General features: G+C 41.4%; 1 protein-coding gene across 2 annotated transcripts in view; it reads right to left on the reverse strand.

Moving 5' to 3' along the window:
* Positions 1-224: 224 nt before the first annotated feature.
* The window catches only part of KIAA1958 (KIAA1958 ortholog), a 58,190-nt gene continuing 45,823 nt past the window's right edge, over positions 225-12,591 (reverse strand). For both annotated transcript variants that reach the window (XM_033085030.2, XM_033085031.1), the window contains exon 3: positions 225-5,106. In XM_033085030.2, coding sequence (XP_032940921.1) covers positions 4,061-5,106 — 1,046 coding nt within the window. In that variant the 3' untranslated portion in view covers positions 225-4,060. The remainder of the gene's footprint in view (positions 5,107-12,591) is intronic.

Genomic DNA, 12,591 nt, shown 5'->3' on the forward strand with positions numbered 1-12,591 from the left:
CCACCAGGACCCCCAGCTCCTTCTCCAGAGAGCCGCTTTCCAGCAGGTCACCCTCAGCCTGTGCTGGTGCCTGGAGTTGTTCCTCCCGAGGTGCAGGACCCTGCATTTGCCTTTGCTGAATTCCAGAAGGTTCCTCTCTGCCCATCTCTCCAGCCTGCTGAGGTCCTTCTGAAGGGTTGCACACCCTCTGGGGTGTCAGCCACTGCTCCCAGCTTTGTGTTGTCAGTGAAATTGCTGAGGAGGCCTCTGCCCCTTCATCCAAGTCATGGATGGATAAGTTAAACATGTCTGGGCCCACTATTGGACCTTGGGATGAACCACCATGGACAGGCCTCCAACTAGAGCCTGTGCCACTGATTATGACCCTCTGGGATCTGCTGTTCAGCCAGTTCTCAATCCACCTCCCTGTCCACTCATCCAGCCCACTCTCCCTGAGTTTGCCTACAACAGACAGTCTCGAAAGCCTCACTGAAGTTGAGGTAGACAAGATTGCTGCTTTCCCCCATCCATTCACGTAGTTGTTCAATTGTAAAGGGCAAATCAGGTTGGTCAAGCAAGATTTACTTTTAGTGAATCCATACTGACTATCCTGATCACCTTCTTCTGTGGATAGAGGTGGCCTCCAGAATGAGGCACTTCTTCACCTTTCCAGGGATTGGAGTGTGGCTAACCAGCCAGTAATTTCCTGGGATCTCTTTCTTTCCTTTTGGACACAGGAGTGACATTTGATTTCTTCAACCTGCAGGCACCTCTTCATAACCTTTCAAAAGTGATCATGAGCAGCATGATCATAGCCTCAGCTATGGTGTGCACACCAAGACTCTTAGCACTTGTGGATGTATCCCGCCAAGGTACATGGACTTGTGGATGTCTAGGTGCTCTCCAACACCTTTCCCTACTTGACCAAGGGAATGTCTCCCTTCCAACATTCCTTCATTCTGGTCTCCTGGGTCAGAGATCCCTGAGGGCTGGTCTTGCCAGTGAAGACCAGTGCAAAGGCAGTGTTCAGTAACTCTGCCTTCTCTATGTCCTCTGTTACCAGGGTGCCTCCTTTTTTAGTAACAGGTTCATATTATCCTTCCTTTTTCTTTTGTTTTTGTTGTATTTGCAAACATCCTACTTGCTGTCCTTGATGTCTTTGGCCAGATTTAATTGCACCTGAGCCCTGGCCTCCCTTGTGATAATACAGAGGCTGTCACAATAAGCACACACGCTCCACTGCTTATCCCTAATCAGACAAGCAAATGTTGCTCATGTGCCCTGCTAAGTCAAGGGTATCAAAGATGTTGCCTCATTGCTGCTGGACGTCAGCACAAACCATCCTAATACTGTGGTAATCAACAATTTAGGCAGTATGTAGAGTCAAAAAGTCATGGGAAATGCTTCTTTTGACATCTCAGTTCAAAACCCAAGACGTCCAATCTTTTCTTCTGAGGTCTGTGTCGAGGCTGAATTATAGCACTGATGTGAAGCAACACATCAAAGAGCTGCTTGCAGCACGGCACATGTACAGCCAGTGACCAGCCTCCTCAGAGCAAAGGTGTGGGATGGGCTGGGCAGGGGCGGAGAGGTGGGAAACAGAGATCTGCTGCCCCACAAAGGCCAGCTGATACCTGTCCCCTCACTGCAGAACAGAAAGGGAAATGTAGGGAACTTTGTCAGATACTGCAATAGCTGTCACTGGGAAGTGTTGAGATGAGCGCCAGTGGGGGAGAAACAGAAATCAGACTTCCCTAGAGTCTGGCTCCACTTGGAACTGTGAGAGAGATCCTTGGCATGGAATACTCACACTCCAGCACACACTAAGCACCACTGTGTGAGTCTTCAGTGGAAAACAGTAAAGAAATCCCAGAGTAGCACTGGCCTTGCAAAACTGTTTTTCACTATATCACACTAAAAGCACTGCTATGAAAGGGCAAGGCAGTGCAAACAGCAATCAGATGTCTGGCCTCATCTGGAAATTGGGCAGCTTTCTGGCTTCACCTGAAATCTCTCTGTGCTTCTGTCTCTTTCACCTACAAGTCAGATATGCCATGGCACTGAAAGTCACAGACACAGCTTGCAGTCACTTCAGTAGAGTCACAATTTGGCCTCCAGTCCCAAAGCCAGGTTACAAAAGGAGGACTCTACCATATGAACAACTGCTTGTGCCCACCAAACCACTGCCTACTCTGAGAGACAGTAGAAGGTAAATGGAAGACTGTAGAACTGGTGGTTACACTACCATGGCGTGTCAGATATAGAAAACACAGACTTTGTTACAGCCTTGCTACATGTGGAAAAAAAAGAGATGACAGTCAGGTTGTGTCACCTGCATAAAGCTTCCTGGGAGGACAGATATTTATTGTAATGGAAATCTCTGTCCTTAGACTTTTCAGTGGTACATCTGCTATTTCATCCCCAAAACATACCTTCAGTAAGGCTTAAGTGAAGTGCTGCCACCTCCCTCTCACACAGGAACATTTAATCCTAGGAACACAGAATAAAAGGTTATAGGTGCTAGGTGGCTTTCTTCTATTTCTACTTGCTACCTTTCTTTCACCTCGTCTTTGGAATTAATGAAGATTAAAGTCATTGCACAGTTGCAGATCTAAAGAATTTGAAGGATATGCAGGAATGTGAAGAAATACAGACAAACAAGCATGAAGAAACACAACAATTAGAAACTGCAAAACAAGAAAGCCTCTCCAAAGGCTGTTTGGTCCAATACCCAGCCGAAGTCAGACAAGAGTGTCTCTTTCATTGACTTCAGCAGGCACTCGATTACCCCAGCAGTCTTGTCTGAAGCCTCACCCCAGCCCTAGCACATCCTTGTGGAACTTAAACTAAGTTTAATTATTTGAAAAGTACTGTTCCTAATTTTAAGTGTCAAGAATTATAATTGTTCACTGAAATAGTGAATTTGTTAGTGTTTTTCCCATACTTGTAGTAGAACAACTAACATTACAAAGTAGAACAGCAGAACTTGTTATTTCAAGGCTTTAAAGTCCAAATTCTGCCTTCAGATTCACATGCACATTTTGGACATTTTCATTCACATGGAAACTAAGTGAAATTTGTACTCCAGCACTTAAAACTGACCAGCTTTTTACCTTTCTGTAGAAATTCTTTCTAAATTTCTGTAGAAATATCATTACACTCTCTGTTGTTTTGTGAATTTCAAATGATGGCTTAAGACATAGTTGATGCCATTTTTCCGTACAGCTGGGATAAGATTGCAGATATTTCTGCACTGTTGGTTTTCCTAGAATACTGAAAGAGTGCTCTATGTCAATAGATTTTACATTACATACACACAGTGATAAAATACTAACAACCTATGCTTAAAGAAGGTAAAATTATGAGTGACAATGGTTTTGTCATTATACTTTTGCGTATTGTTGAGAACAATACTTTTCAGCCTAAACACCAGCAACATATAGAAAACCAACATACCCAAAAGCTAAACATGGCATTTAGCTGACTTCAGGATTTTTATAGTGTAAATGAGCCTCAGGAAACATGATTAAAACAGACAAAAAATGCTGTAAATGGTTTTGTGAACTTACATTGATGTATTTCTTATTTCTTGGTCTTGCTGATCAAGAATAAGCTAGCGTGTAAGAAGCAGCAGCCAATGTTAAGTTTGGGTCCTCCTCTGTGGGAGAACATGTTAAAATACTAAGCTGAAAAAATGCTTTAGAACAGAATTGCTGCGTAAGCCCCCCTGGGGATTTTACACTCATTAATGCGTGCATGTTTAAAATGATATTTTCAGTCTATCTTGTGTTGCCTGAGAACCATTTTTATCCTTTTAAAATCTGCATTCATATTATAACCCATAAGTATTTTTCATTTTTGCATTAACACTATAAATACTGTTAGTAATACTAAACTATTTCTGTTGACTTATTTGTAAAAAGAAAAATATATTATATGTTTATATATTCTTATAAAGTGAATTAACACTGGAGAGAGGGCTGAGAGGGGGAATAGTGTACAGTCACAGCTGATGTGTATTATTGAGCACAAATTCAATGCTTGAAACAGAAAGGAAAAGAAAAAAGTGTTCAGTGGTCTTTCAAGCCATGTCAGATGAAGAGTCATAGGATGCTGACACTATGAAGTTGCCAGTATTAGAGTGGCTTGCCATGGACTGGGCAGCCTGCTGGTTCAAGTTATTGCAGATCAGCACCAGCTGGTTGCTCTGAGCTTCTGAGAGGGTGCTGCAGCTCTGGTAGACACTGAAGTTGGTCTTTCGCCCAGGGATGTTGCCTTTCTCACACATCGTCTTCACCATCTTGGCAAGCTTGTTTTTCCCCAGGGCTTGGCAATTGTACCAGTGCAGGGCAGCCAAGTTGACAACGGGTTTGATGGACAGGTAGAACGGTGCATCCTCGTAGCGCATGGCCGGAGGGCGGCGCTGGGCATATTCTTTGTAGTCCTGCACGGGGCAGGTCTGCGGGGAGTGCTGTGTGGCGTACACCCGCGAGTCCGTCCCGCCTCGCTTGCTCTTGGTGCTCACGTCCCCACTGTCTGGCCCCATCCACTCCAGGTACTCAAGCCCAGTCTCTGTCACCCGCAGACGGATGTCTCCCCACTTGAGGGTGGACCCGTGGAAACCCGTGCAGTGTCCAAACGCCTTGGTGTTGTTCAGCCACACAAGGTTCAGAAGCCCTTCAGGATTGTACCGGCTCAATAAGCCTCTTTTGCGCAAGATAAGCTCATCAGCAAAGGTGAGCTTCATGGATTTGTGTGGCTTGTTTCCTTTGCCTTTACACCTCAGCTCTATCTGCTTTTGCTTTAGAGCTTCCTGGGACCTCTTGAACTCCTTATCCCTTGTAATACTGTATCCATACCTGTGCTCTTTGAGATATCGCTCCAGTCCACATTGGTAGTTGGCCAGACTGTTTGGCTCGTATTCAGACCCATCTTTTTGTCTGGCATCCACAAAGAAGGACGCAAGGTAGGCATCAAGCTCTTTGCAGGGGATGACGTAGATCTCGCGGGTCTCAGAGGGATACTTGGAAATGAGGAATTCTCGGAAATTTCGGAGAGCTGTCTGCGTGCTGCGAATGGTCTTCTCATTCTGCTCCCTGCTGAGCTCTGCTGCTCTCTCATCCTGGTCTGGAAGAGGAAGAATGGGACAGAAAAGAGAAAGCAGATGCAGTGAGTTTATGTGATGCACTTTCTCCTAAAACAAATTTCCTCAAAAAGGAAAGAACTTAAAATCAATTTCACAAAGAGCACTGGTAAGCATCTTTACTTAACGGTCACATGACTGAAAAGCCAACTTCAGTTTAACAAATGACATATTAAATGATTCAAAACTAAGTGAGCTCCTCATGACACTGGGGCACAGCTTTGTGCATGGAGATTTGTGAAAAGCATTGAGATTAAAGGTAATAGGCTTTTTACAACAAAGGCAACACGGAAGGATTTTCTGTGGATCTCAGTGTTGTGTGCAAGGCCCAAACTCAGGAATTAGCCCACTCTGAATTGTTTCACTTGTGAAACCAGAGGTTGTACTAGTTACACTTTCTTCCTACAAAAAAATGAGCTAAAACCTCACATTTATTACAGTAATATTTATCTGTAATCAGACACATTTTTAAAGAGTGTAATAAATATAGTCAGAATGTACAGTACAAAATAAGGCAGCACATCCTACAAGATGACAGGTAAAATTACTACGGAGTAGTAATGTGCAATTTATAAATGTACAAGAATAAAGAAAGTATAGTTACTGTGTTCACATCAGAAAACATAGAAAAAAACATGATTATACAGCCTTACTATGTCATCAAACTGTACCTTGGCATTACAAGTGCAGTTATGACCTTGTCTTTTCATTTTGCAGAAAAATCAAATTCTGGAAACAATTTTTCTTAAAAAGGCTATCCTCATAGATCCTTACAATCAATGACCTATCAAAACACAATATTCAGATGCTACCACTATGACAGCTGTTACTGGCAGCTGATTTTCTGGCTGATCATAAAAGAAACATAAAAAGGAAAAGCTTTATCAGCCATGTGTGTTTTCTTAGGACGTGCAAATTATCTGTTTGAACAAGAATGCAGCTTAAAGCATATAGGTAGAACAGTCATTCTGAATGTGATAAATCTTAATGGTTTTAGAAAATTAACAGCAAATGCAAAGAAGGGAAAATACAATTATTTAACTATTTTCTAAAATTGTATATTGAACACTTCTTGTCTCTCTTCCACTTAACAAGCAGAAGAGGGGAAAAAACCCCAAGTTCTTTTCTATTTGGTCTCACTGCAAAACCCATACATTCTGGCATCCTTTTAGCAATGCCATGGCAACCCTCACCAGACGTTTCCCACCTAAGACAGGCATACAAAGTGATATGAGACCAGGTGAAGTTCCTGTTGCCTCTCTGCCATTCAGGTCAAGCTTATGTCAGGCTGTGTAGCGCACTCATGGCATTGCACAAGTGTTCAGACACTTGCTCCTCTCTTCCCTGTAAGTTTATTAGCATGGGAGAAGGCAGCAGGGAAAGGAAGGCAGTCTCTCCTTCCCTACCCCATGTGCAGTGTTCCATGTGATGCAGAAACACTGGTGCAGAGCTGGGCAGCTTCTCCTTCCACCAATCTAGAGAGTGCCTCTCAGGAAAGTTCTTCCCATCACCCCCATACCACATCTGCAGACAGAAGCACAGGCAATTTCTTGCCCCAGCACTTCCCAGCAGGACAGAAGCAGGACTGAGTTTATAATCTTCAGGACCAGGTCCTGCATCTTCAGAGACAGGCATTCTGCATCCACACCACTCACCCCTTGAGAGGCGTTTCTCAAATCCCCTGCAAAGCACAGAGAAGTGGGCATCTGCAACTAAGGCCTTTGGGGGCTTCTGTAGGCAGGAAAAAGTGCTGCCACAAAGGACTGAGGTTTGCTTGAACTATGCTCCAGGGGAAAAAGAAAGGTCACCTGCCTGATTCAAAAACTCATTTTAATACTGATGTCACTATCAAAGAGCTCCTAGCAGCCCGGAGTGAAGCCTCATGCTTCAGGCAATGTACATAATAGATCCTTTTAGCGTGGCTAGATTTAGGCTGGAAACAAAGAGACAGCCCTGTTCAAAGCTCCAAAACAAACATTTACTCTGGTATTCTGTTCACTGCACCCACCACCACTTATTATAGAACTGTGTAAGTAATCATTGCTTTGACTGACAGCCCACATCCTAAGTTCTATTTTAATACAAACAGCACATATAATGGCTCAGTTTTATAAATGTCATCAATCACTTCTTAGAGGATAGCCTGTCACAACATAGCAGTGACATCCAGTCAGTCACTTATGTTACAGCATCTTTCCTTAATCTGCAAAAGAAATTGCCCTATCTGCACTAACAGTTATAAAACCCATGCTGAATTAAAAATTCTCCCAACTTATATTACCAAAACAGTACTCCAGAAACACTGCATTCCTGCAGCGGTGTGTTGTGTGTTACTTCACAAGGCAGGTGGGAAACATTAAAAAAGAATAGGTCAGGTTTTCCTGCAGCCACATCAGAAGAGCTACCTCTACTTCGGTTGTGAATCCAGGCTGACATAGTAGTAATGGATTATTCTCTTCCTACTAGATCACTTGAAATATTGGTGATGTATCATGTAGCATGGCACAAATGCAGGGAGTTTCCCATTTGAGTGTTCTCAGATGTTTGCTTTGTCTCACTTTGCTGATCTTGCTGAATAGAGACCAAATCTCTTTTTAATGTTATATGGAAACACTGGTGGGGATCTACATTAGTTTCTTGACTAGTGCAAATATAAATCTGTTTGTTCTTGAACCTCCACTACTCAGTGCATGATCAACTCTTCAGTGTGCATGGGTAAAAACTGGGTAAAAGCACAGAAAAAAAAGGCACGAAGTGCTCCTAGAGAACACCTCTATATCAGAACATTGCCAAGCTGCAAATTGATGTGGGATAGGAGAATGAGGAGGTATTATATATGCTTTCATCTTTCTTATAGTCTTCTGTACGTTTCTGCTATTAAGCTTGAGGAATACAAATACTCTTTTATTACAGTCTAATTTATCTCAGCTGGTTGGTCAGAACTAATCAACCTAAAATTATTGTCATCACTGAACTATGAAGCCAAGCTATCCTTAGTGCCTTTTCCTTGTCATAATTCAGTCTTTGGAAATAGTAGTGCTGTTCCCCCTGTTTTATAGACTACAAGCAGAAGCATAAAAAATGAATTGAAGATACATTTCCTGAGGTTTTGCCCCCTCAGCTGCATCACTGCACAAAGCACCCAGTTATAGCTCTTGTGCTCAGTGCTTCTCATCATACCTCACATCAGAGTTCTATTTCCAAGAAAACCAGAGTGTGGCAGAAAAAGACAGTAAAACCCACCTTACTGGGGGGTCCAGGGTAAACTCCCAACTATGAGTTTGAAAAAGTGACAAGTACTTAAGATGTTCAAGTTCAAATGCAGTGAAAGAGGTAAGTGACCAAGTAGAGATTAAACAGACAACCTAGCGGGAGCAGATGTCCCAGGCTAGCCCACGACCATCAGATGATCTCTCCCACAGAGCAACAGCTGTTTTCTGATCTTTTCATAATCTGATTTTAACACAGCCAAGATTTAATATTATCAGCAGAGTTATCAAACTCAGGCTTGTTTTAATTTCAGCTCACACACATACACACACTTGGACTCCCTGAAAAGGACATAGCTTGTGTAATTACATATGGCAAGGGGAAAGACACTTGCTTTCATGACAGACAGATATAGATTGTTAAGGTTCAGAGAACATTTGTGACATCAGTGGGAGCTGCAAACCTGAGTTATTATTGCAAAAAGTCTTAAACTCTGCATAGGGTAAGCAGTGAGATGTTACAGGTGTACATTAAAAGTAAGGTGGGTTTTCTTGGCAGTCATCACATCACCAGCTTAAGTCTCTGCCAAATTTTTGTCCTGACTAGGAGAATGCCTCTGCAGCTTCTATCAATATGCTTTCATTCAAGTGAAAAAGCCTAGTTAACCACACACAAAGCACCACAGACCACTATTCTGGACCTAAGTGCCCTCTCTCCACTCCCCAGCACCTTGTAGGTTGGCTGTTGCCCCTGTTTTGCAAATACTGAAAAGTAGCGATATTCAACCTTTGGGCCATGGCAATATGCAGCTCATTAAAACCGTTCAAGTAAACCACAGCCTGCTGCAACCTTTTTCTCCTGCGCCCTCCTGTTTCAAGAAGGTATCTATAGGCAAACAACACTCTCCAATCTACAGCCTCAATGAGCAGAGGTCATGCTTTTGTGCGAGGGAGTTATGTTCAAATCACAATGAGGAACAGCTGCATGAGCCTCTGAATAATGTGCCCCCTTGGAAGCCATGCTATTGCTTCCCTATCAGAACCAGCTGAATACCACTGTCATACACAGCATCCCAGAATACTAGTACTTGTTCTGCATGCCAAACTTAGAAAGCTGACAGCTGGTTTTCACCATATCACAAGAATAAAGCAGTGAACGCCATTCTCATGTCTTGCTGTCAAAAATGAGGGTGAGGGTAAGAGCAGAAGATGTCCACAGCAGAAGTGCCTCTAAACATTTGCAGAAACATCCTAAGATTAAGTAGAAGAAATTGTTTCTGTATTTTTTCTTGAATTTCTGCCCTACCCCTCTGATGTTGTTACTAAATTTTGTTTAACAGTTGAAGTTTCCTGTTCCCACTATACTACGTTAAACTCTATTTTAACATTTAAAATGTTAAACACTAGTTTAACATTTTCAGGAAAGGCTTTCATTAGCCTGAAAAATCTGTAGTATTTGAGAATTAATTAATATCCACTTCTGAAAGAGACTATGTTTTTGGCAAAAAAAAGTTATACTTCTATTCAGTTAACCTCCTCCAATGAAATTATCTGCAAAATGTTTTATCATTCTAAAATTAAAAAGCTTTAGATAATATCAAAGGAAAAAGGACATAGACTGTAAACAAGTGAGTATGGGAATATTTATTCATTGGTTTGTCCATGAAGTAAAGTCACTAAAAAATACTTTAGTCACCTGTACATTTCTTGCAAGGTATAGAATGGCCTGGTAATGAATGCTCACTCACACAGTAGAGCTGATTTCCAGTTTGTGTTCTCTTCCACTACTTTCTCACAACAGCTTCAAAAGATTTGAGATGCAGTTTGGCTGCTGGCAAAGCCAACGACAAAATGCAGATCAATATTAATGGGACTTCTGCACCATTCTCAGATGTCAGAAAATTTGTAGCTATGACAAGGGATTAAGAAGTTATGTTCTCCTATGACTGACTGTGTCACTGTGTTTTTTGCAGTGGATACTAGCAATTGCTAATGAACAGTGTAAATAGCAGCACCCTGGGAACTCCAGTTTTTACAAAGCTGTCTTCCTCTTCCACACGATGTGTGTGACATCAGAGCCATTCCAGCACAAAGGTTCTAAAAATTAATTTTCTAAATAAAAAATGTTCCCATTGGTTTACTTCCTCTAGTTGTCTTGTTTTGGTTTCACCAGGGTAGTGGAAAAGAGAAGGGCTACATACCAGTTTTACCTTGCCTTTCCCTTCTTCCACTGAACAATTTCAGTGGCATTTCTGTAGTATGAGGCCATACAGTTTCCTATCTCCTTTTGAAGCTATTCTGAGATGCACTGGCATGAATTGCTGCCATGCAAAATGGATGTATTTCCTCTGTACCCACAGTGGGATATTTACTCAGATTCAATCTCCATTTGACAGGAAGAAGTATACCAATTCCAGCTCTCCCAGGCTTGCCCAACACAGCAACACTGCACAGCAGGATGTTACAGCTTGGATACAACATGGAGAACAGCAGAAACAGAAAATATTTTGAGAAACACATATATCTGGTATTTATGTGATGTACAGGCAAAATATACTCAGCAGGCAGCTGGAGTGGAATCTGCTATTTTATCTGCCCATTCCAAGTCAGTCACCTGGACTGTAACTAATCCTGCAACCACCTCCAGGTCTACCCGCCATGCCTCATCCTGCTCTTATTTCTGTATCTATTATCTTTACAGGAGATACACATAAACAAATTATTTGAACCCTTATATAACTGACATTCAGAGATTCAACTCTTCATAGAGGTGGAGGATATAATAGCCACACTTAGAGTCTTCTATACTACGAACTCAAAACCCTAAAAACTTTCTAAAATATGTGAAACTGCTTTCCTTTCAAAATAACAGACTAAACTTCCTTCAGCAATGCTCACTTGTAAGATGTAACTTTTATTCTTTTAGGGCTCAGGTTAAACAAATCAGGTAGTTTGGTGAAATTGGAGTGCTGCTGGAGTTGGTAGCTGGGAAAACATTACCTATAATGCAAAGCTAATATCAGCTGTATGTTGAGAATGCATCTTTGTATTCAGCACATAATATTCTAATAATTTCCAAATAGTTAATGGCTAACACCACTAGAAAACTCTAAGTACTGGTTTCAGTCAAAAGCTAAAGACATTTTTTGACAATTATTTTCTTCAGATTAAATATTTAACTCTGGAAAACAGATTTTTTTTTTTTTTAACCCAGGACTTCCAGCAACATAAAGAAACTTTGCCCTTTCAGAATATGTTGGCTACTTAACAATTTGTGGCAGAAGGAATTAAAGGAATGATGGTAATGCTCTACACTACCCTGAGAACTGGAAGTTGGGCGATCACAGCAGAATGGATGCACCCGTTTTCAAAGACTGGCTCAGCACCAGTCTGGAAAGTGTTGCATACATATTCTCAGCAGAGTTCAGTTTTTCTCCCAAGTAAGTTTCCAATTCTACAAAGCATTTTTTTAAAAGCATTCTGGATTGTTGTCCCTATACTTAAGTATCTGTTTATAGAGAAATCAACTGGATTTAGTCATTATATTTATAGAAGGTGCAACTGAATAATAGTTACGTGTATACAGTGACTTGATTCTAAAGCTGAAAAGAGGAAAGAAAACAAGGAGAAAAAACAAAAATGAGGAGAAAAACCTGAGGAGAGGTTGAAATCTGAGACACACCTCCTTTATTGAATTAAGTTCATAGCTCGAAAATTATACAATTCTCATTACATTTCTTGCATAACAAAACCAAGAGGCTACATTTTCGGAAAGTTTTCTACCTTTTCATGCTCCTACAGAGAAAGTCAGCTTTACAGATGTGCAAACAGATTTCAGAAACAATGATTTCTCAGCCAGGAATTTAACTACCGGGCTGGTTTGCTCAAAATCACAGGTATAAATTTATATAGCATTTTGGAATATTTGTCACAGTGGAATTTTGTGCCTCTCTGCAGTTTACAGATCTGTAGAAGAAGAATGAGAAACAGGGCCCTTTACAATTCAGCCTTCTCTAAGAAGAATTTTAATGTAAAACATGTAAAACATGCCACCTCATACCACCAGAAGCTTAGTGTGTTTTCAGCTACATTGTAGCCACACCAGTTTTAATTTCATCACATTTAAGAAAAACCTTTAATAAGCATAGCTGAGAAAGCAATGCAAGAAGTCTGGAAGGGATGTGCCGGGGTCATAAAGTTTGCTTGTTTTTAGATCACTCTAGACAGCAGCTGAGGAGCAGAACTGGGAAATATGGGAGA

Source organism: Catharus ustulatus, chromosome Z (assembly GCF_009819885.2).
Source record: "Catharus ustulatus isolate bCatUst1 chromosome Z, bCatUst1.pri.v2, whole genome shotgun sequence".
NCBI lineage: Eukaryota > Metazoa > Chordata > Aves > Passeriformes > Turdidae > Catharus > Catharus ustulatus.